This window comes from Sphaerodactylus townsendi, linkage group LG12, assembly GCF_021028975.2.
Source record: "Sphaerodactylus townsendi isolate TG3544 linkage group LG12, MPM_Stown_v2.3, whole genome shotgun sequence".
NCBI classification, from domain to species: Eukaryota; Metazoa; Chordata; class Lepidosauria; order Squamata; family Sphaerodactylidae; genus Sphaerodactylus; species Sphaerodactylus townsendi.
The window spans coordinates 49,777,431-49,802,753 of record NC_059436.1 but is presented as its reverse complement, the minus strand read 5'-3'; the positions used below and the strand labels follow the sequence as shown (position 1 = coordinate 49,802,753).

The following is a 25,323-nucleotide window of genomic DNA, read 5'->3' as shown; positions in this document are numbered from 1 at the left end:
CTCGACAGTCCCCGGCTACATTGAAGGCCATATGGGGCTGAGAAGATGAGCCGGCCACATCCACCTTCCCTTTTGTTCCCCCCAGAGACATCTTTCCGCACGTGACCCACGCGGAGGACAATTTTCTCTCCAGCCTTCTGTATTCCTTCCCCCTCTCCGCCTCTCTAAGGGACCTCCTGCGGAGAACAACAAGGGAAGCCGGAGGAACGTGACTGTGGGCAAGACGGGAGGCTGCGTGACCTTGCCGCCAAGACAAACCAGAAAGGCCAAGAAGAAACAAAGAGCGGAAGAAAGAGACTGAAGGGCTGAGAACACCCAGTGACAAAATATCCCTGAGTTATTTACTATCTAATCGCAAGCCATTACAATCATTGTTAACTGGAGACACGCAAGTGTGCGTTTGCTTGTGTTTCTCGGGGGGGGGGGGGCCCTCCACCAAAAAAAGAATTCACGTGGGTCTCTTGGGAGACAGATGCAGCCCCTCCTGTGCCCTTTTAAACCTCCTTCTCCTCCCCCAGGCCCAAAAAGACAGGGGGTGAACTGCATTGGAGACCTCAGCCGTCACCTTTCCCATCAGCACGCTGGGAAGAAGCCTCCGTTCTGACCTCTCTCGTGGAAACACAGCATGTGAAGTGCAGGCAGATAAGGGGCTTAAAGGAGTTTGGGGGTGGAAGCAGGAACGTGGAGGGCACCCCTGCCTAAAATCCAGGAATAAAATCTTCCACTGAATTGTGTGTGTGTGTGTAGGGTTAAAATCCACACTTGGAGCCAACAGCTGGTCCCTGAAAAGCCATACAGATGTTCTGATTTCTGCTGGTGTGCCAAAAAGAGCAGAAGAGAGCTTTAAAGTGTTTTGAGCGGTATGTACAACACGACGCCTCGAGCATAATTCAAGAGTGCCCTGGAACGCTGGCTTTGTAGGTGAATGCCCGACTGTTTGCGTTGCACTGACAACCTTGCTGCTTCCAAAAAAAACTGGACAAGTGTTCTTTTAAAAAGCTGGAATTTCTCAGAAACCCAAACACTACTCATGATTCAGAGCCACATGCACAGAATATAAATAGTGTTATGTACATCTGTTTCATCATTGATAAGAATAAGAAGAGGAGGAGGAGGAGGAGTTTGGATTTATATCCCCCCTTTCTCTCCTGCAGGAGACTCAAAGGGGCTTACAATCTCCTTGCCCTTCCCCCCTCACAACAAATACCCTGTGAGGTAGGTGGGGCTGAGAGAGCTCTGAGAAGCTGTGACTAGCCCAAGGTCACCCAGCTGGCGTGTGTGGGAGTGTACAGGCTAATCTGAATTCCCCAGAGAAGCCTCCACAGCTCAGGCGGCAGAGCCGGGAATCAAACCCGGTTCCTCCAGATTAGATACACGAGCTCTTAACCTCCTACGCCACTGCTGCTCCTTTAGGATTTTTTCACACAGAACATTTAAAATGTTTTTCAAATGTTTCAAAAAGAACCATTTTGACTTTTGTTTGTCCACATGATGTGACAACGCTTTCCATTAAAAAAATTTTTTGTGAGATATCTTCGAAACTTATGGAGCCTCAAAATCTATGCATATTGCTGATTCTCATATTGAATCTCAGTAGCTTTGACGATATCTCACAGAAAATATTTTTTAAAAGGAGAAGTGACACCTTCACGTAATTGGCCAGCAATACTGAATTAATGCACGTTTAATGATGGAAATGGCGGGCAGTCGTGATAATGAATAAACATCCCTGGAAAACTTCAGCAAATGACGGACAGTACGAAAAACACTGAAGTGGTAGAAAATGGCAGGCAGCAAACGGCGGAGAAAACTAAAGCGACAGCTTCAAGATCGGGTGGGAGAAATGAAACATTTCCTGCTCTCTGCACAGCAAACAGCAAAAGTTTTCAAAACAGTTTGGCAAGGAAGTTTAGCATTTCCAAATAAAATGCTTTGAGGGGGAAATAAAACGTTTTCAACATGTTTTGAGGGGGAAAAGCTGTGCAGAACTCCTCCCCGAAACATTTTTAGTTCCATGCCGAAGACAATTTACTTGGGTTGTGCAGAATCGGCCCCAGTCTCACAATGAACCAAAAACAGTCGGTGGCATTAAGAGGAATGCAAAGCTGTGGATCATGAAAAGAAACGCATCTTAACTGTGACATGCCTCTGAAAATGCCAGCCAAAAATGTGGGTGAAACGTTAGGAGCAAAAACTACTAGACCACAGCCACATGGTCTGGAAAACCCACAACAGAAGAGGAAGAAGAAGAGTTTGGATTTATATCCCCCCTTTCTCTCCTGCAGGAGACTCAAAGGGGCTTACAATCTCCTTGCCCTTCCCCCCTCACAACAAACACCCTGTGAGGTAGGTGGGGCTGAGAGAGCTCCGAGAAGCTGTGACTAGCCCAAGGTCCCCCAGCTGGCGTGTGTGGGAGTGTACAGGCTAATCTGAATTCCCCAGAGAAGCCTCCACAGCTCAGGTGGCAGAGCTGGGAATCAACCCGGCTCCTCCAGATTAGATACACGAGCTCTTAACCTCCTACGCCACTGCTGCATAGACTGAAGTGCTCTGCATCTACTAAAGAATTCTCTACAACATAAAGGCACACACTTTTCATATACAGTATAAGGGCCAGATCATACCTGTGAGTCACTACCCCCCCAAAAAAACTAGGGGCAGAGCAAGGGGGAACTGCACCCAGGGCGCATGTGCGTTCTCCGCCCCTGCTACGGCAGTGCTCGCCCCCGCCCCGGAACGCCCTTGCCCCGAGGCGCGCCCAGGGCGTCGCCCCCCTGCCCTGTGGGTGCTACGCCACTGCCTCCAAATATCAAGATAGAGGATGGATACATCACACTGGTGATATTTGAGTTCTGTCTTTTGGGTGAGGAACAGGTCCCATCGTTCAGCCACGATCCAAAGAAGCAGCAGGGGACCCAAGTAGCCAGATGAGAAATCTGAAGCTGCTTTAGAAGAGCAAAGAAAGGGACATGGTGCCACTCTTTCAAAATAGCTGAGATGAGAGCAGTGGTGGGATCCAAAAATTTTAGTAACAGGTTCCCTCGCCAGCCCTCCCTCAGCAAAGGGGGCAGAGGCGTGCCTAGGCAAACCTGAGCCCTGGGCAAAACCTGAGTTGGATGCCCCCCCCCCCATGGGCAGCCACCCCACCACGACTCCCCCAATTTTTTTTTGCACCAGGTCATTTCTAAATCATCATCACATTATAGAAAATGCCCCAACTCACAAATCTGAACACAGCAATGGTGAAACACACAGGTTCTTTGATAGAGACTGGTGAGATAAAAGGTACGAAAGGCTGAGAATCAATGAATTGCAGGACCTGAAAGGGATTAACCCAGTTCAGGGAGTGACATTATTCGTCGCAATTGCTATATGGAGCCTTCACGTTCAAAGGCAGGATGCCTCTCGGGGAGGCGACGGCGTGGAGGTGGGAAAGCGGACCCAATTAGTAACCCCCTCTTGGCACACACAAATAATTAGTAACCCACTCTCGGGAACTGGTGAGAACCTGCTGGATCCCACCTCTGGATGAGAGGCTTCAAAGAGTCACTGAGACTTAAAAGTGGGGTTTCGAGCTGCCTCCGATAGGCTGCATTAGTGACTTTTCCAAACGGGGAGGCAGCCAGGGACAACGCGTTTTGCAGCGCTGGAGAATACCCAGAGAGGTATCCTTGGCTGCAGGGTGGAGCCCATGGAGCACACGGACTCGTGCTCGGGTGCAGATGGGTGTGTGGGTGCGTGATGTATGCCTACTGAACATCCATCCATCCGTTATCCCACTCCAAATGCTGCATCTCTTTCCTCGGCTCCCATTGGCCAGAAATGATGTCATTTCTCCAAGCGCCAGGCGCACTGCGATTGGTGGGGAGAGGCAAGAGATGCTGGTGTCAGCTGGAAAGCCCCCCTGTCATTCATGCAGAGTTCAGCGCAAGGGGTTCAGGCAGAAAATCGGTCAGGAAGAAAAGATCGTCCGGAGGGGCAGGTGAGCGCTGGGGGAGGAGAGCCAGAGCTGCGGCTTTTCTGACCGCAAGGACCCGCAGGCAACGTGCAGAATTAACCTGTGCCACACCTTTGTTAACCCTTGCTCGGCCTGGCCTCTGGGGCTGCCGTGCCTTCCGAATTCCAATCTGTTCTAAAACCCAGCTTGAAATGTCTGAGAAAAGCAGTCCTGGCCTCTCACGCTTTGGGCGTTTTGTCTGAGCTGCAGTGGAAAGCTTAAGGGGCCAGACTGGATCACAAAAGAAGTACACGGGGATAAACTTCGGGACAGATTTGGCCGGGAAAGCTCACAGCTTAAACCATGACGGCTCTTGCCAAGGGGATCACGATTAGCCAGCGGTAACATGATTTTTACAAAGCGTCTGCGTCCCACTGTTGATCCAACCTGCCCTGAAAAGGCACGGCTGGGGGGCATTTTTTTTTCTTGAACCCCCGGAGAATATCAATGCAGAAATGGCAATATACAAGATTAAGAATATTTACACGGCGGGGCCACCTCCTCCCTCCTCCAGTTTGATTACTTGACATCATTTACCCAGACCTTTTTTAAGGTCCTTTCTTCAAACCATCTCTTCCCCCCATCTACATTTTACCTTCAGAACATATCTACGAGCCAGGTTAGGCGAAGAGGCAGCGACAGGCCCACGGGCACCCAGTAAACTTGGTGGCTGAGCCAGGATTTGATCCCAGGTCTCCATCCCGCACCGGCTTAACACATCAACAGTGCTTTGGGCCGTCATCAACACCAACTCAATGGGATAATAAATACTGTGACGCGATGGTGCAGCGGAAGAACCGAACTCACATCCCCGTTCAGCCATGAAACTAAACAATCTATTCCAGTGATGGTGAACCTTTTCGAGGCTGAGTGCCCAACTGCAACCCAAAACCCACTTATTTATTGCAAAGTGCCAATACGGATATTTAACCTGAATATTGAGGTTTTAGTTTAGAACCGAGCTCACTCCCAGGTAAAAGAGCGCGCTTTAGTTCTTCGCATGAAAATCAGTGGGGTTTAACAGCGCTTAACAGGGTTACCTACACTGCTTCCCCAAAACTAGGTCTTAGGTTTAATGCTAATAATCGAGCCCAGCGGCCCAGGCCAGCCTAGATGTGGGGGGGGGGCACTCTGTGCGTGCCCACAGAGAGGGCTCTGAGTGCCACCTCTGGCACCTGTGCCATAGGTTCGCCACCACTGATCTATTCTCTGGAACTGGTCTGTTCGTTCAGCAAAAGGCAGCAAGGTGACCGATACTTCTGCATGCATCTAATGTAGATTCCCTGCTTCATTCACCAATGCACCTTGTCCTGGCCCAGTTATTATCGTCCATCCAATCTGAAAAAAGGTGGCTTTTGGGAAAAATGAGACAATAAACGTAGCCTGTAAACCATGGGTGTCAAACTCGTGGCCCTCCAGATGTTGTGGACTACAGCTCCCATCATCCCCTGCCAGCATCATGCTGGCAGGGGATGATAGAACTATCAATCCATTAACATCTGGAAGGCAGTTTATTTTACCTCTCGCTATAAACTCCATGCTGTCCTGTTATGAATGGGGCGCTTTCTGCCAAACTCCTAGTCTGGCGGTCCCTTGACAGTGGGGTCTCCACACATTTCCCCGCGGCTGCCTGTGCCCACTCAAAAGACCCCTTTGAAAGTATTATCAATATTGCTTATATTGATATATCAATATCGTTGAGGCTGCTTTTTGTCGCTTTTGCATTTTTAGGAAAAAGCGGCCGTCACCTAAAAATGCAAAAGCAACGAAAAGCAGCCGCAACAATATTGATATAAACAATATCGATACTACCTTTAAAGAGCTTCAAAGACACAAAACCGGCCACCTTCATCTTGACTTTTGACTACAGCGACCCAGAAGGAGGGAAACCTCGCAGTTTCCCCACGCTCACAAACTGTGGGGTGAACAGGACTTCTGGAGATACAAAATGGAGTCAGTTCAAAAACCTCGACCTTGCAGGAGCCGCACGCTCACTGTGGTGCAGAATGCCAGTGTACAATCAGCCTAAGAAAACAATGCAAATGTTAGCAGCACACAGAGAATGAGTCCCAAAGAGATGCAGAACGTTGGGTTTTACAGATTTCCCTTCTGAACATGTACGAAATGGGGTGCTGTGTGGTTTCCGGGCTGTATGGCCGTGTTCTAGCAGCATTCTCTCCTGACGTTTCGCCTGCATCAGCGGCTGGCATCTTCAGAGGATCTGATAGTAGGAAAGCAAGTGCAGTATATGCTATCTATGCTTTCCCACTATCAGATCCTCTGAAGATGCCAGCCACAGATGCAGGCGCAACGTCAGGAGAGAATGCTGCTAGAACACGGCCATACAGCCCGGAAACCACACAGCACCCCAGTGATTCCGGCCGTGAAAGCCTTCGACAATGTATGAAATGGTCCGTTAACTGTTCCTGGGGAACACGGAGAAGGATCCTGCTGGATTGGAGCAGCCCTGTTTCCGAAAGTGCCAAACAGACATTTGCATGAAATAGAACTTCCTTTCCATAGCAAGTGGTATTCAGGGTCAAACGGAATATGGAAGTTCTCCGGAGCCACCATAGTTAATAGCTGATGATAAGCTGATGCTTCATGAATTGGACGAGGAACGTGTTGGAATTGGCAGGTCGCTGTCTTAGGCCCTCCCACTGAACCACAGGCTGCCCAATGAGAGATTTCAGATTTCAGACAGGACAGTGTTCCTGGCGTGCACTGGCATGGCTTAAGAGATGACCTCAACAGAAGGATGACCAATTCTGCGTGCCTTGCTGCTGTGGAGCAGACGGTCTCCTCCTGTGCTGCCAAACTTTAGATCCTGATTTGCATTACCTCTCTCTCAGTGCAGCAGTGGCGTAAGAGGTTAAGAGTGCGTGTATCTAATCTGGAGGAACCGGGTTTGATTCCCAGCTCTGCCGCCTGAGCTGTGGAGGCTTCTCTGGGAAATTCAGATTAGCCTGTATACTCCCACACACGCCAGCTGGGTGACCTTGGGCTAGTCACAGCTTCTCGGAGCTCTCTCAGCCCCACCTACCTCACAGGGTGTTTGTTGTGAGGGGGGAAGGGCAAGGAGATTGTAAGCCCCTTTGAGTCTCCTGCAGGAGAGAAAGGGGGGATATAAATCCAAACTCTTCTTCTTCTTCTCATAGGATCACCTTCAGGACGATGGGGGCAAATTTGTAAGCCATCTTTAGATGGGAAGCACTTGGAAGGCGCCTTCCATATTTCCTCCCTTGAATTCAGCGTTAAATACAGCAAGGGCCACGTGGCCCTTGACAGTGACGGGAACTTTAGGGGGGTCCAAAGCAGTCAGTTTGGGCTTGATATGGATGGGGACCACAGCAATGGCAAATCAATTCTCCCCTCCTGTGCCATTTCCTGAAAAGTCTCCTCTGCTGGGCAGTTTTAATCCATGGCAATGGGAAATAAGAAGAAGAAGAAGAGTTTGGATTTATATCCCCCCTTTCTCTCCTGTAGGAGACTCAAAGGGGCTTACAATCTCCTTTCCCTTCCCCCCTCACAACAAACACCCTGTGGGGTAGGTGGGGCTGAGAGAGCTCCGAAGAACTGTGACTAGCCCAAGGTCACCCAGCTGGCGTGTGTACAAACCAAGATGGATTCCCAGAGAAGCCTCCACTCAGGAAGCTTGAGCAGTGAATCAAGCAGTTCCCTCCTTATCAATACCTGCTCTTAGCCACTACGCCACTGCTGCTAAAGAGACAGGTCCCACATTGTGCCTCTCCCCGGCCTTTTTTTGCCATCAAGTCGCGTTTGACTCATGACGACCCCACAGACTGTTCAAGGAAAGGGGCGTTCAGAAGTTGGTTGCCATTGCCTGCCTCTGTTCAGAGACCCTGGACTTCCTTCGGGGTCTCCTATTCAAGTACTAACCAGGGCCCATTCTACCCAGCTTCCAAGATTTCAGCCTGGACTATTAAAGTCATAGTGGTTTTTTTCTCTTTACTGGGGATAAAACCAGTTGGGGTGCAGTTTGGGGCCTTTTCCACTACAGAAAAGACACAGGGTGGAGAATTAATCCACCCCCTTTTGCCAGGACGCCCCCAATCCAAATCAGCATCCAAATTACACATTTGGAGTTCCAGCATCATATACAACAATGGGTTTGTTTAGGTTCTACTCAGCTGAGAGGGTCTGGGGAACCCTGTTTGAAAATGATTTGGGGTTGTAACAATGATGATGGGGGGGGGGGGGATGTTTTAGAAATACTGCCCAGACATGAATGAGTAGTGACACAGTCCTACCCCAATGAGATTGCAACCCCAGTGTGAGAAACACAAAGCCAAACGTAACTCAGTGCCCACAAACCCACCCAATGCAACCCGGCCTTTTCGGGGAGGGGGAGAAAGGATGACAAGCCGAATATCCTCAGGAGCGGGAGATTTGTGAGCCGGCTAATTCAACGCCACTGCTTTCTGGTCCTGGTTTTCAGGATTACATCATGCTAAAATAATCAATCCCCCCCCCCCCCAATCCAGAGACAGCGGAAGCCCCGCAATGTTTTAAATACATCTTGAAGTGCCAAAATAAGGATGGTGCTTTTAAAAAGGAGGAACGACACCCAATCCAAATAACTCCCCCAGGGGGAAAAATGATGATGAATTTGCAGGGCACATCCCTGACTTTTGGATGGACGCTAACCTTAACCCTAACCTTCTCTCCTTCATCCAGGGCTCGAGGCCTCCGCCCGGCTTCCATTCATATCCCACATCCGAATCCTTTGTCATTTGCTTCCGAGATTGCAAAGTGGTCCAGACCCATCCCAAGTGGGCAGGTGATGGGCGGGCACTTCCTTAGGGTACCCCCACCCCACCCCGCTTGGGCAGGCCTGGAATCCAGGCAACGCAAGCACAGGAAAGTAGTTATACAGTCTTTTGATGCCCCCCCCCCCCCAATACCTGCCTTGCCTCAGACTACAAGAGCCCCTGGACCATCTGTGGGCGATGCCTTCCTTGGGCGGCACAGTGGGGCACCGCCGCTTTGCCAGCTGCAACGAGGGATCAAGGAGCAGACCAGAGTCGTGCCAGCGGGGCAGAGGAGCTCTTTTGGAGGGAGGGGGGAATGAGCCACGTTGGGACTCTGGTGGGGAACCAGAAGGGGGAAGATGGGAGGGGGTGGGGGAAGGGAAGCCCCCCGCCTTCTCTTTTCCACCCCACGGGAAGAAGTGAGAGAGGTGAGAGAGGCGTGGGGCTAATGCTGAGGACTTTCCCTCCCCCTTTCCCCAGTAGGCACAATCCCCCCCCCCAAGGTATCCCTGCAGCTTGGAGGCAGCTGAGCCCCTGGAACAACCCCCCCCCACCCCCCCCCACCTGCCTTCTTCACCTCTGCACTTGCTCAGGGGCATCATGCACTGGTTCCTGGCCCGGAAAGGTCACGCAGGTTTCCATTCTCAGACCTTGCCCCCCCCACGCCCCCCCCCAATTGGGCAAAAAAGGAGCCTCCTCCAGATTCCTCCCCCCCCCGCCCCCCCACAACATTCTTGGGAGTCCTCCTTCGCCTGCGGGCGCACCTCCTGTCAAGGAGACGCTGCGACTGCCGGGTGTGTGGGGGGGGGGGGTTTGCCTCCCACCCACACCCAGAAAGAATGAATGAATGAACGGAGGGAAGCCCAGGGAAGGAGCCGCTCCCCCTCTGCAGCCCTCAAGGGTGCGGGGTCGCTTGCCATGGGGGGGGGGGGCTTGCAGACGTCCAGCCCCCCCCCCCTTCTGCCACAATGAACCCCGGGGGGGGGGGGAGAAGCAGCTCCCCTGCCGGCTTTTGGGGCGGGGGTCCCCTTCTGCGCATCCCTCCCACCCCCTCCGCCAGGAGAGTGCCCGGGAAGCAGCAGCCCCGCCGCCCACGCCCACCCGGCTCGGGGGGCTCCACGCGGGGCTGGCCGGGGGCGGGGGGGGGTGGGTCTACCTGCCTGCCTGCCGCTCACCTGCACTTGCATGAAGGAGCCCCGGTAGAAGCAGCAGGCGGCCGCCGACAGGGCGCTCCAGAGGCTGCAGCGGTCCGTCATGGTGGCGACCCCCTCCCGCCTCTCTCAGCCCCGGCCGGGCTTTAACTTCAGCCGCCGCCGCTGCCGCTCCGATTACCTCATCGCCGGCCGGGGGCGGGGCCCGGGGCGGGGCGGGGCCCCGAGGGGGAGGCGGGGAGGAGGGACTAGAGACCCCCCCCCCTCCCACACACGCACGCCCCGAGGGCCGCAGGCACGGAGGGCACAGGGGGGCTTCTCCCCGCCTTCTTGGACTGATCGTGCCCTCTCCCAGCCGCACTCTGCCTCTGCTCTCCCACACACGCACGCCCGGGGCCGCAGGCACAGGAGGGGCAGGGCAGGGGGGGGGCAAGGGCTTCCCTCCCTGGCTTCTTGGACTGATCGTGCCCCCTCCCCAGCCGCACCCTCTGCCTCTGCTCCCCCCGCACGGGCATAGAACTGGAGAGGCAGAGAGAGGCTTGAGGCAGAGCTTCTCTGGCTTTGGGCTGATCGTGCCCCCTCCCCAGCCGCACCCTCTGCCTCTGCTCCCCCCCCCCCGTGCCCCCTCCCATGTCCCACCGCCCCACCTGCTTTCCCAGTCAGGGCTGCAGGGGAAAAAGCCACCTAGGTGGCTTACTGGAAGTCTGGAACGCTTTCCACTGGGCGGGGGCGGGGGCGGGGGGGGGAGCGATGTTAGTGCCCTCCCAAGATCCGCCCCCGCCCACAGGGGATGCTGAAGGGAGACCCTGGGATGGTACCAAAGGCGTGCTCCAAAGTCTTTTTTGTGTTTGCAATGCGTGCATGCACCTGTGCGTGGGCGTCACACGCTTTTTTTTAACACTGGAGTCCTGAACTGCGTTATAGACCAACAAGATGTTCAGAAGAAGAAGAAGAGGAAGAGGAAGAAGAGGAGGAGGAGGATTTATATCCCCCCTTTCTCCCCTGTAAGGAGACTCAAAGGGGCTTACAAACTCCTTTCCCTTCCCCCCCCCCCTCACAACAAACACCCTGTGAGGTAGGTGGGCCTGAGAGAGCTCCGAAGAACTGTGACTAGCCCAAGGTCACCCAGCTGGCGTGTGTGGGAGTGCACAGGCTAATCTGGTTCACCAGATAAGCCTTCACAGCTCAAGCGGCAGAGCGGGGAGTCAAACCCGGTTCCTCCAGATTAGAGTACACCTGCTGTTAACCACTACGCCACTGCTGCTCTGGTATAGTCCGCATGTTCATGAAAACTATGAGCTGGTACAGAGGCATGATACAGCATCTCAGGTTTGGAAAGTAGCTTTTTACAGGTGTGTAAACATGTATCACAGCCCAGTCCTAAGCAGAGTCAGAAGAAGAAGAAGAAGAAGAAGAAGAAGAAGAAGAAGAAGAAGAAGAAGAACTGTGACTAGCCCAAGGTCACCCAGCTGGCGTGTTTTGGAGTGCACAGGCTAATCTGGTTCACCAGATAAGCCTCCACAGCTCAAGCGGCAGAGCGGGGAGTCAAACCCGGTTCCTCCAGATTAGAGTACACCTGCTCTTAACCACTTCACCACTGCTGCTCCTAGTGGTTAAGCTCCTATGAGATTTCAAGAGTCCAATTAAAGGAACTCTGAGCACATCTAGAGTGTTTTCCTGAAACTGTAGCCAGCCTTCACTGATTTAGAAATAGCAGCCAAGAAGATTCCAAAATTCAGGATTTGTGGGAAGAAGAAGAGTCACCTTCCCCCATTCAATCCATCCTGATCGCCTCGTAGAACCTAACCATAAACACGCTGGGCTGAAAAGAGAGAAACAAGGAACTCTCTGGGCTTCCTTCTGAGCATACAAGTCTGGCCTATCTAGGAGCACTGATTCGCCAGCTCTGCTTTCCCAGGGGCTAGTCCCTGTTATTCTGTTTAGAGAGCTCATACAGTTTAGAGATCAACAGATCGCTCCATGAATTTAGTTCAAGTCTTTCATGACCTCAACACGTCGCCGGAGGTGGGATCCAACAGGTTCTCACAGGTTCCCGAGAGTAGGTTACTAATTATTTATGTGTGCCGAGAGTGGGTTACTAATTGGTGATTTTGCCACGTGATTTTTGCCGTAGTTACGCCCCTCCTCTCCGCAGTAACGCGCAGAACTTGAAGCAGTCTAGCAGGAGGTGCACCGGCGCGCGTGGCAGCCTGTGCCTGCATGCATTTGTTTCCTGCCCAAGGACCGGCACAGCAGCTACGTCCTTGCCACAGCCCCGCCCAGGAATGCTCCGCCCCCGGAATGCCTGGCTATGCCCCCGTCGTGCCCCGCCCAGCCCCATTGGCGCTACGCCACAGTTTGAATCCCACCACCATGGGAACCTGTTACTAAAATTTTTGGATCCCACCACTGCACGTCGCTATAGACAAACTGCTCTCCCCAAGTGAGGCAAGATTCTGGAAGATCCACAAATGGATCTCCATCATGCTGTTTCCTGATAAACAACACTGTGTGCCACTGGGCAGAGGAATTTGGATCAGGGGTACAGTGGAAATGGGGTTTTCCTCCTGCGCTGTCACCCAGCTTCAGATAGCTTTGTGGAGTTGCTTTAAGCCCCACTGGGGAAAAGTATTCATTGTATTTGAAGGAGGGAGAACAAGGAAAGGTGAAGGGGTTACTCATGCTCGGGTCCCGATCCATCCTGACTTCTATTTATCATTTTTTTTAAGTGCTGGAGATCTGTTTGGAGTCTTCCAGTGTCTCAGCTAGTTAAAAGCTTGGCCTCAGCAGTATTGATCTACCTTACAAGACCGTTGTATGGACTGTAATAAGATAATGGATGTGAAGTGCTTAGAAGATAAGAATAGGCTGCATAAATGCTATGTGTTATCATTACTCTTTGTAATGTTTCATTAAAATAGTTAATATAACAGAAAAAGATTTTTAAAAAGGGATCCTATCATACTTACACTAAAGAATAAGAGAAGCAACAAAGTTATATCGAAACCTTTAAACCTCTATCAACGTTCACTAATTTTAAAATAGATTCTAATGAATACATTTAAATAAATTGATGACACTGATATGTTTGGTTACAGTCATAAATTAGTGTTATCTACTATTTGGTTACTGTTAAAAATTAGTGTTATCTACTCTGTCAAAAACAGATAGAAGAGAAGTGGATGCCTTTGAGCTGTGGGGTTGGAGAAGACTTTTATGAATCCCATGGACCAGCTAGAGCCACCAATGAAGGTGTCCTGGGTCAAATCCCCACTTGAAATTTGCACACAGATCCAAACCTATTCGTTGTGAAACTGTGTCCTCTTCATCAGAGTTTCTCCCTCCCCACCGCAGCGAGCACACAGCAGACACACCCGGTTGCAGAACTCTTAGCAATCCCCACTGCCAGGCGAGCTCGCTTTGCCGGTCTCCCCTGATTGGCTGGCGTGCCTTGATGGGGCGGGACTTTTTCCCACTGCGGAAACGTACATTGTAGGGGCGTGATAAAAAAAAACCAGCGTGTAAAAGTTTAACGTTTAACCGTGCAAACAGTTAATTGTTACCTGTGTAAACCATGAACGATTCAGTTACGCGTTTGACTGTTTAACGTTTGCATCCCCTTCTGCTGGCCAATCGCAAAAGCGAAAATGAAACCAAGGAAAGGCTGCATGTGCATCGCAGTGCTGATTGGTTGCCCAAATTCTGCGTCACACTCCAGGGTGGGAAACGAGTCAGGGTTTCAACCCTCATCCCTCCCCTCGGATCAGCTCTGAACCGTGTTAATGGGGTCTATGCCACTTGCAGCCAGGTCCTGCTGGAACGCAGATTAACGGGGAGAACGAGCGCCAGAAATGGAATCTGCCACGCAAGCAATGGGGAGGTCGTCCCTCAAACCTGGTTGGTTTGTGTTCTGAAACCTGGTTAAGAAGGTAGTGGGGATTCGACCCTGGAGTGTATTAACCCAGAGATGTCCCTGGAGGGCAAGATCACTAGACAGAAGCTGACCTACTTCGGACATGTGATGAGGGCAAATTCACTGGAAAAAGAAATGCTTCTCAGAATGGTCAGTGGTAAACGAAAATGGGGCAGGCCAACGTTGGTTGGAAACCGTTAAGAGGGACGTGGGCATGAACATCAACCAGTTGAAAGAAGTTGTGGCAAACTGGGAAGCATGGAGGGGACTCGTTTACAGAGTATCCAAGAGTCGGATACGACTAAATGGATAAAGAAGAAGAAGATTCTTGATAGGGCTCTAATGCCCTGTGGTTGCCAGCAGTGTTAAAATCTCCAGATGATTCCGACGAGTGAGCCAAGACTAAAGATCCGAACGGAAATAAGACACGTATAATCAAGACGCTGCCACCCCCCACAATTTATTTTACTTATGTAAAATATTTATATCCCACCTTTCAGCCCATTCAGAACCACCAAGGTGGCTGATAACTTTTTAAAAAAGATTCATATTGTAAGGCAGTGATGGCGAACCTTTTCAAGACCGAGTGCCCAAATTGCAACCCAAAACCCACTTATTTATCACAAAGTGCCAACCTGAATACTGAGGTTTTAGTTTAGAAAAAACGGTTGGCTCCGAGGCATCTGTTACTCAGGAGTAAGCTTGGTGGTAGTTGGTGGCTTTGCTTTGAAGCAACCGTGCAACTCTTTGAATGGGTGAATCACAACCCTAGGATGGTTTACTCAGAAGCCAGCCCCATTGCCAGCAACAGAGCTTACTCACAGGTAAAGGATCGTGCTTTAGTTCTTCCCATGAAAATCAGTGGGGTTTAACAGCGCTTAACAGGGTTACCTACACTGCTTCCCCAAAACTAGGTCTTAGGTTTAATGCTAATAATGAGCCCAGCGGCCCAGGCCAGCCTAGATGGGGGGGGGGGGGGCGTGCCCACAGAACAGACTCTGAGTGCCACCTCTGGCACCCATGCCATAGGTTCGCCACCACTGTCTTAAGGCAAGCTTAAAACCAGAACGTATACATAAAATACAGACAGGCAGACATCAATTAAAATACAGGGCAGGGAGGAGAGATTGGGAGAATGTCAATTGATGGGGGAAAGTATGTTGGCACTTATTAACAGCTGCCAGGGTAATAGTTGGAAAACTGAGATCTTAACATAGAACCCTGGGAAGGCAAAGTTAGAGAGTATGCTACCATGGCCAAATAAACAAATCTTGTAAACAAATGGTCGGAAGAAGAATCTGATGAGAAACGGAAACCATGCTTCTTAACTGAGGCTGAATGGATTATGCAAGAATAATAACAATAGTAAGAATATTAATTTGTTAATGATTAAGGTATAAGTAACTGCTTCTCGGATATTTATTGTTGTTTTGGAACTAAAGGTTAGAAGGCAACAAATTTTAAAACCATGTAATGTTCTCTCTGAATGATAGTAGTATTGTAATTTTAAGATCCAGTGTGTTGGAGTTTATGGGTAGCTGTATCTTTTCCATATTTCTTTTTTTAAATTTTCCATATTTTCTGCTAGTGAGGAAATTAATAAAAAATATTACTAAAAAAGAAACAAAAAAGAACTTACGCACTGGCGGAAGACAGTGCTAGAAGGGGACAGGGGCGCGCTAATAGTAGGAGCAGCAGTGGCGTAGGAGGTTAAGAGCTCGTGTATCTAATCTGGAGAAACCGGGTTTGATTCCCAGCTCTGCCGCCTGAGCTGTGGAGGCTTCTCTGGGGAATTCAGATTAGCCTGTGCACTCCCACACACGCCAGCTGGGTGACCTTGGGCTAGTCACAGCTTCTCGGAGCTCTCTCAGCCCCACCTACCTCACAGGGTGTTTGTTGTGAGGGGGGAAGGGCCAGGAGATTGTCAGCCCCTTTGAGTCTCCTGCAGGAGAGAAAGGGGGGGATATAAATCCAAACTTCTCTTCTCTTCTTCTTCTTCTTCTTCTTCTTCTTCTTCTTCTTCTTCTTCTTCTTCTTCTTCTTCTTCTTCTTCTTCTTCTTCTTCTTCTTCTTCTTCTTCTTCTTCTTCTTCTTCTTCTTCTTCTTCTTCTTCTTAAGATGCGTGTGTGTGTGTTCAGCTTCTATTGAGGGAACAGCATTCCCCCTCATTGCTTTTTTAAGTTTTAGCTAATTGGAAAGTGCGTGACAAGACAATTTCTAATGTGTGATTTTGCCTTAAGAAACTTGTGCCCACACCTGTATGTTTGCTTCACGCAGGATGCGGAGGGGAGGGGGCTGGGGGGGGGAATGCGTCCCTCCCACTAAGTTGTCTCCTTTATTGGCAGCATTAAAAAACCCCAAACCAAAACACAACCCTTGGGCCGCTCCTAGCTGGTTGTGTGCAATCTGACAATTCTTTGCATAATGCCAGACATTCAATGTAATGCGGGACTTATCCCAGGTTTGCCCTTGAGCGCTGGTATTGATGGTGCATAATACATCACACGCACGCAGCGGCGTACTTTCTCGTTTCCCAGACTTTGCAGATCCTGCGAGCCAAATCGTTTTCTGCCTGAAGCCAGCCCGATAATTGTTCTATCGCTCAAGAAGGTACAGCTGTTGTGGGCCGGGGGTGGGGGGAGCAGAAAAAAAGGGAAGATGTCAAACATCGGGTTGTCTGGAGATCCATTGTCATTCAGGGGATGGAGACCTTCCAGAATGGCAATGGATCTCCAGGCAACAGAGATCAATTCCCCTGCATAAAATGGCTGGTTCAGAGGGCAGGCTCTGTGGCATCAAATTCCTGCTTTCCCCCGTAAATTCTGCCCTCCCTAGGTTCTGCTCTTCAAACCTGTCCCCTGAAGCAGCAGTGGGGTAGTGGTTAAGAGCAGGTGTACTCTAATCTGGAGGAACTAGGTTTGATTCCCTGCTCTGCCGCCTGAGCCGTGGAGGCTTACCTGGGGAATTCAGATTAGCCTGCGCACTCCGACACTGTTTGAATCCCACCACCATGGGAACCTGTTACTAAAATTGTTGGATCCCACCACTGCACGTACCCCAGGTTGGGAAACACCAGTACTGGAGCATGTCAGATTCCTTCTCCTCCATTTGGGGTTTCAGGCTCTCAGAGGTAGGAGAGTAAATGTCTAAATCGATAAATGAGGATTGCATGGGTAACCAACTGTGTCCTGCCACACTCACCGTGAAAGGAGCAAAGACCACTCCCCGCGGCTTGCGTCTCTTTTAGCTCTGCCTCCGTGTGTGTTCGCACGGATGCTTAACCCTTTTCAAAAGGTCGAAGCCCCACAGCGGAGATAGGTGCCCCCCTCTGCTGTCCCTGGGCTCAGCTGGCCCCCTGCCCCTCCCTCACCATTAATTAGCACCTCGGTTTCCTTTTCCCTTTTAAGAGGCACTTTGCTCCGGGGCTCTCTGACCTCCTCCATCCCCGTCGATACCTCCCTAATTTCCCCCAATTGATTTATTTCTTTTAATAGAAACTGGGGCGGGCTGCCCCCATCTGATCTCAAAGGTCCCATTACCCTCTCCCTGCACTGAGCGCATGGCCCCAAACCGATCTGGGATGCGCGTTGCTGCGACTGGGCTGAAAACCCAAATGGGGCGACGGGAGGAGAAGGAATGTGGCATGGTCCAAGAGCAGTATTTCCCATCCTGCGGCACACGGGCTCCCCTGGTTATGCTGCACCAGAGCGTTTGGGCTTTTTGATAAAAATGACATAATGGCAGAGGTGGGATCCAGCAGGTTCTCACCAGTTCCCGAGAGTGGGTTACTAATTATTTGTGAGTGCCGAGAGGGGGTTACTAATTGGGTCTGCTTTTCCGTTAGAAATCCCATTAGGTCCAAAAATCATCAAGTCCTGTTGTTTCCTATGTGGCTGGTTAGTGAGCGTAGAAAACGGGATAATTCTCCCTGTTGGGCTGTTTTAAAAACATGTTTCAGAAATATGGTAAAGTTCCTTGTTTCAGGAAAGTCTCCTTCTTTTGATTTCTAGAAACAAAATTAAGTATTTGAAAGTATGAAGTATTTGACAGGCAGTCAATTGGAGGAGAAGTAGTTGCTTCTGTTGGCAGTAGACGATAGGACTTGCTATAATGAGTTTAAATTATGGACAGAAAGATACCAGCTGGAAATGAGGAACTTTTTTTTACAGTAAGAGTTTTTTACAGTCACAGAGAAATTATTAATGCCCCGCCCCCAGAATGCCCGGCTACGCCCCCGTCGTGCCCCGCCCAGCCCCAATGGCGCTACGCCACTGTTTGAATCCCACCACCATGGAAACCTGTTACTAAAAATTTTGGATCCCACCACTGCGTAATGGGTTTGCTAACGTGGGGGTGCAGTTTTAGGGAAATGGGTGGCCAAGAGATACGCGAGTGAAAAAAAATTAGAAGTCACTTTCGTTGAGGAAAGCTCAAAGCCAAGAAGCAACGCAGTAAGGCCAGCTCTGGGAAATTTGGGGGTGGAGGGTCTAGGGAGGGTGGCGCCTACGGAGGGGCATCAGTGGGGTAGTTAGATTTGAATCCCATTGCACTAGACCCAGAAGAGTTTCAAGGGGTAAGCATTTTAGGACCAGCAAGGAAAAAAGGAAGCATTTTTAACAGTTTTTTAAAAAAGAACATAAGAACATAAGAACGAGCCTGCTGGATCAGACCAGAGTCCATCTAGTCCAGCACTCTGCTACTCGCAGTGGCCCACCAGGTGCCTTTGAGAGCTCACCTGCAGGATGTGAAAGCAAGGGCCTTCTGCTGCTGAGCACCTGGTCTGCTAAGACATTTGCAATCTCAGATCAAGGAGGATCAAGATTGGTAGCCAGAGATCGACTTCTCCTCCATAAATCTGTCCAAGCCCTTTTTAAAGCTATCCAGGTTAGTGGCCATCACCACCTCCTGTGGCAGCAGATTCCAAACACCAATCACACGTTGCGTGAAGCAAGCAGTTTGTATTCCAGACCCGAGAGGTTTTTAATTTGCCTATTGTGTGCACACCTTGCAATAAATATTTTGTTGGGTTTCCGTTTTGTAACTTAACCTTTGTGAATGGTGCATATGTTTTCTAGAGCAGTGGTTCTCAACCTGTGGGTCGCGACCCCTTTGGGGGTCGAATTACCCTTTCACAGGGGTTGCCTAAGACCATTGGAAAACACGTATTTCCAATGGTCTTAGGAACTGAGACACAAATAATTTTATGGTTGGGGGTCACCATAACAGGAGGAACTGTATTAAAGGCTCGCAGCATTAGGAAGGCTGAGAACCACTGCTCTAGAGTTAAAGCTCCCTTCCAGAAAACTGAAGCCTTGGGATTCCTATTAGTCTCAAAGGCACAGCTAGACCCTAATCTAAGTGTCATACAGCAGACCAGTCATGCTCCCCTTTAAAACCGTATAATGCCATAAAGACCACCCTCTAGGGCAGGGGTAGGGAACCTGCGGCTCTCCAGATGTTTAGGAACTACAATTCCCATCAGCCCCTGTCAGCATGGCCAATTGGCCATGCTGGCAGGGGCTGATGGGAATTGTAGTTCCTGAACATCTGGAGAGCCGCAGGTTCCCTACCCCTGCTCTAGGGCAACTGATTTCTGTCATCTGAAAAACAGCTGTAATCCTGGGCGGTTTTCAGGCCCCCTCTGGAGATGGGCAGCTTCAAGGACTGCCAGTTCTAGGAAGGTCAATTCCTGAAGATCTGGGGGTGGGGGAATGGAGTATGGAGCATCATCTAAAGATCAAACTGTACGACCAGGAATACCAATCTCTCCTGAGTGCTGCACAAAGCTCCTGTTCCCTTCTATACTTTGGGATCACACCCCCGAAATCTAGCCCTGCTGTATATTTAGAACAGCTTGTTAATTATAAGTGCAGATGGGTCATGACCAGAGCAAGGTGCAACTTGTTCCCCTCTGTCTATCTTCAAGGTCATTGCCTTAACATCCCACAAAGTGAGCGTTGCTGTCGGTACTGTCCCAACGCTATGGACTCAATCCCTCACATCTTGCTTTACTGTTCGAGGTATAATGATATTAGAACCGATCTGGGAGCTTTACTACCTCTAGAATTTATGTTTCTCTCAGACAAACTAAAAATGTCTAAGCTATTGAACAGCCCTCATGTAGAAATTTCTGAAGCAGTTGCCGCATTGTTAATCCGTGTTCTACATGATGTGTAACAATGATCCTACATTGCTATTGTACTTGGAATGTATGGTACTTCTGGTTTTATGCCTAATAAAGGCTTTTGGATTGGATTGGACAACATGGCGCTATGTAGTTCACCCTCTGAAGCTGACGTTTCCTCCAGGGGGAATAAATCACTGGTGGATTCAAAACAGGGCAAATATAACTAGTGTAGGATGCTATCAAAACCATTTGGAGGTGATGGACTTTGGCACAGGTCCCGTCCCCAAATCGAGTCCGCCCCGTTTTATTGCATTCCACCCGGGACTTTAGAAAATCCGTAAACCAGCAGGGATCCTTTTGCAAAATCCCGGGGTTGAAGCTGCTCCCGCGCAAAGGGCCAGACAGGAGGCACTGTATTTCCCTCCCTTCCACCGCGCAACCCAGACTGGGAGAATCCGCCTGCCATTGCCCTGTCACTGCAGGGAGGCCCCTTTTAGTTTTGTTTTTCTTGTGCGTGTTGCACATGCGCAGCCATGCAGGTTCAGTCAACTGTATTGTGGGACGATTGGCATGGCTGTAGGAGTTCCTTTCTGTAGGTCTGCACAGCTACTGCCAGGGCTGGCCCCGCTGGGTCTGGCATTTCCTGCTTCACGTGATTTATCTGCCTACGTGATTTATCTACACCATCACAAACTGACTATTGAAGTGTTGCTTCTACTCATGAATGGTCTCCCGTCTGTGGGATTTATGAATGAACTTGATTCCAGCGCATTCAATTTATTGTATAAGAATGTGTTTACAATACTATTAATGTGTTTAGACTTGTTATTCATGCTATAAATTAGTTTGTTGTACTTCCCTGTTTTGGGCGAGTGTTTTTCTGGAGGTAGCCCATCCAGTATATGTGCTTTCCTTTTCTCCCCCTCGCCTTTCGTTTTCTTCTCATTTCCTGCTTCACACCTGGCTCCTTATCAGCGCTTGGGGGTTTGGATGGCTTTTCTATTGCTACGCTTTTGTAACTAGTGATTCAGGTATCCATCCCCCTTATCTCCCATTGCCTGGGACCAGGAGGGCGTCTTTCGCAGTCTATGATTCCATAACAATGCGCTCTCTCACTATTCCTTGTCTTGTGCAAATTGTTTTGGGAAAGAAGGGGAAGGGAGGATGATCGAATGAGTAAATGCTTTCTGATACATACCAGGGACAGAAGGCAGAGCCCCCAGTTCTGGCTTCTCGGACCAGGGGTATTATTATTATTATTATTATTATTATTATTATTATTATTATTATTATTATTATTATTATTATTATTATTATTATTATTACTACTACTACTACTACTACTACTACTACTACTACTACTACTATTACTATTATTACTATCATTATTATTATTATCATCATCATTATTATTATTATTATTATTGACCTTTTATTATTGAGACAATAAAAGCCTAGGAAGTTGTAATATATCGGCTATTATTATTATTATTATTATTATTATTATTATTATTATTATTATTATTATTATTATTAATAGGCCGCCTCACCCCCAAAGGGCTCGAGGCGGCTCACAATACAGCTGTTCCAATAACAGCACATAAAATACATAACTAAAACTAACCACATTAAAACAAAATTTCCCCAGCAACAGTTTCTTAAAATTTAAATAACAAAGTTAAGAGCAAGCAAAATTAAAGACAGGCGCCTGATCAAAAAGGCTGGGAGGGGAAAGATAGGGCCCAAGATGGAATCAAGGCCCTGCCAAGATGGAAAACTGGCAGCCTCAGTGGGGGGCGGTAGATCCGCGGCCAGCCTCACCAAAGGCCCGGTGGAACCGCTCAGTCTTACAGGCCCTGCGGAACTCACCAAGGTGCCGCAGGGCCTGGACAGCTGGAGGGAGAGCGTTCCACCAGGCAGGGGCCAGAGCCGTAAAGGCCCTGGCCCGGGTCGAGGCCAGCCGCATCGTCGCAGGGCTAGGGGTTTCCAGCAGTTCCGCCACTGCTGAACGTAGCGGTCTATGCGGGACGTAAGGGGTGACACGGTCCCGCAGGTTTGAGGGCCCCATGCCGCGTAGGGCCTTAAAGGTCAATAAAAGCTCTTGAAACCTTCATGAGTCTCAATTATTGACTGGAGTAACAGACCCTTACAGCTTCACAGGTGTTACAGGAAATTTTTTTTTTAAGAGAAGCATATCCATGAGAAGGCGCAAAACCAACCTGGATTGGTTGTGGTGGGTTTTCCGGGCTGTGTGGTCGTGGTCTGGTGGATCTTCCCTCTGTGAGACACCTGTGAAGATGCCAGCCACAGATGCAGGCGAAACGTTAGGAACAAGATCCACCAGACCACGGCCACACAGCCTGGAAAACCCACCACAACCAGTTGAATCCGGCCGTGAAAGCCTTCAACAACCTGGATTGTTTTCATGGGCTCTAATCGCTGCCTGCATGGCATGCATGTGAACAGTACAAAAAAAAGGGCCATGCCCACCCCCCCCCCAGCTTATAAAAGCAAACATCCCAGCATGGAGTCTTCCAGTTGCTTCTGTCCTCCCCAGAGGGGAGGGCAGATGGGACTTTCGGCTGCCGGCTCAGAGCCAGGCAACCAGGAGGGGGGCAAGGCTGGGAGGGGGGTTCCCTCTGACTTCCTTGGCCCCGCCCATGACATGGGCGGGGCCAAGGGCACCAGAAGACAACAAGGCCGCAGCACTTCTTGATGCCTTGCCGTCTTCCTGATCACGTGGGGGGGGGGCTGATTTTGCACCCCCCACGTGACCAGATCAGCCAAATACATGACCAGATAAGACCAGGCAAATACGCCACTGGTCTGGGGTTGCAAGCTTTTAAAATGGTCCTTCTAGTCCAGGGGTCTGCAACCTGCGGCTCTCCAGATGCCCGTGGACTACAATTCCCATCAGCCCCTGTCAGCAGGGCCAATTGGCCCTGCTGGCAGGGGCTGATGGGATTTGTAGTCCACGGACATCTGGAGAGACGCAGGTTGCAGACCCCTGTACCTAGCCTCTTTAATACCAGTTTGACTTGCCGCAATTATCAGGTGACATTATTTAGTTCCGTCCTCCCGCCAAAGAACTCGATGAAAGGGTCGTGGCGTTGTTTCCACTGCCTCTGACAATTCCCCCCGCCCCAGGTGAGGAGATATGCTGGTTCAAAATGAAGCTTCCAGTCAGGTACTTAGGGAAAGTCTCTTGCAAAGGTGCATTAACAGCTGTGATCTGTAAAGGCAAAGATGGCTGTCATTTGATTCACATCAGATGAGATGATAATGAGGTCCCCGGAAGGCACTCCTATCCGAGCTTGATTACCCCCTTTCCATTTTCTCCAGTCAAGCAGGACAAACAGGAATTTCCATTTCTTTTTATTTCCACGGATTGCCTTTATCAAAAGCAAGCACTGAAGAGACTTTTTGTTTCTTGTTATGCATTCCCTGCAGCGATTAAACATGCAGCGTTCCTCATTTTATATACCTAACACAGATATCATGTATAATGCTTATTTACTGATGGACAAATAACATTTGGAAAATGTACACATTCTGACATGCAAAATCTGACGTGAGACGGCAGGACGTGGCACAAAAATAGACACTTTTAGATGTGAGAGAAACAAAATCAAAAGGGGGACGTTCCAACTGAACCGGCAAGTGTGTAAATTCGATGGCATCTCTAATACACAGAGCCTGACCTATGCGGGCGAATCATCCTGTCTCCAGAAATGCAAGAAAGCCATGACCCACGGCCGGGCTGAGAACTCTGAAATATCTGGAACCCGATTATAGTTATTTCACTATTGTGTCTTGAAGGAGGAGGCTGCTAATACACGCTGGCATTTCTGCCACAGTTAATATTTGAAGAGTATTCCCCACCCCTTGCATAATTAATTCAAGCAAGTCCTTTGCCTTCCCCAGAAAAGGACAAGGCATGAACAGCTGAGAAAGAGACAGTTATCTTGAATGATGCTAGTGGGAATAAGGATATCCAAGTTCTGTTCACTTCTAAAACAGATTTGGTGCCTTGTGTGCACCTGGGACCCAGCTGTGTCTCAAAGGAATGTTAATGCAAAGATGATTTATGCGCTCGTGGTCTCTCTCCTTTGCATCGAGCCTACTGTAAGGGTCTGGTACTCCAGTCGGCAAGCAAAGACTCAGGAACGTTTCAAGAGCTTGGGGTGCTGTGTGGTTTCCGGGCTGTATGGCTGTGTTCTAGCAGCATTCTCTCCTGACGTTTCGCCTGCATCTGTGGCTGGCATCTTCAGAGGATCTGAGATGCCAGCCACAGATGCAGGCAAAACGTCAGGAGAGAATGCTGCTAGAACACGGCCATACAGCCCGGAAACCACACAGCACCCCAGTGATTCCGGCGGTGAAAGCCTTCGACAATACGTTTCAAGAGCTTTATTGGAACCGTGTCAGCCCAAGGTTCAGACAGCCGAAACTGAAGTTTGGCTCTCTGACCTCTGGTTTATACCTGTAAGTTACAACATGGCTCATCCCTGAGCCCCCCTCCCTCATGTTCCCATAATATCAGCATAATTAAGACTTGTGTGAACAGAGCAATGTTTTGGGACAGGCGGTTCCCTCCTTTGGAGGAAAACAGATAAGAGAGAACGGTTAAGCTCTATTGACTAGTTATGGGCAAGCAAATGAGGCCCCTGTAGCCTTGAGCGATAATAATGGCTCAGCCAGCTGCGGCCCTGATGTGGATGTGAAAGATGCCAGGCCGAGAATGGCGCAGCCTGACACCTAGGCCCCTTCCGCACATGCAAAATAATGCGTTTTCAAACCACTTTCACAACTGTTTGCAAGTGGATTTTGCGATTCCGCACAGCTTCAAAGAGCACTGAAAGCAGTTTGAAAGTGCATTGTTCTGCATGTGCGGAATGAGCCCTACTTTCCCTTTAGGTTTGTTTTTCAGTTACACGCACCTTTCTCCCCCTTTGGCAGTCACCCTGTCTTCAGATCAGAGCATCCCCACAGTTTCAGGTGTGACTTTTCATCTCCTTTTGCAGGGCAAGCAAAGGAGATAATCACTCATTTAGCTTTCTTCAGGTTTCCTTGCTCATCCTGCCTTCTCCTGCCCGCACCACAACAGTTCCTCCCACTCTTCAGGCCCCCATTTCAGAAGGATCTGGACTGCGGGTTTATGGCCGAAGCAATAAACTCAGTGAAATTGACATGAAATTGACCAGATGGCAAATAGCCCCTTCCCCTGTCTCCAAATGCACAGGAACAAGAACAAGAAAACGGGTGGGCGGGCAAAATGGTGGCCAAGGACACTTTGTAGGAGGAGAATCCTTGTGCAAAAAAAACCAAACACCTGTGGGAAAACTCCACTGTGAAGCAAAACG

At 49.7% G+C, this 25,323-nt stretch overlaps 1 protein-coding gene across 1 annotated transcript in view; it reads right to left on the bottom strand.

Annotated features, from left to right (window-relative positions):
- SH2D3C (SH2 domain containing 3C) overlaps positions 1 to 10,089 on the bottom strand; it is a 43,773-nt gene extending 33,684 nt beyond the window's left edge. Inside the window, exon 1 of the mRNA XM_048513016.1 lies at positions 9,945 to 10,089. Coding sequence (XP_048368973.1) covers positions 9,945 to 10,025 — 81 coding nt within the window. The 5' untranslated portion in view covers positions 10,026 to 10,089. The remainder of the gene's footprint in view (positions 1 to 9,944) is intronic.
- Between the last annotated feature and the right edge of the window lie 15,234 nt (positions 10,090 to 25,323).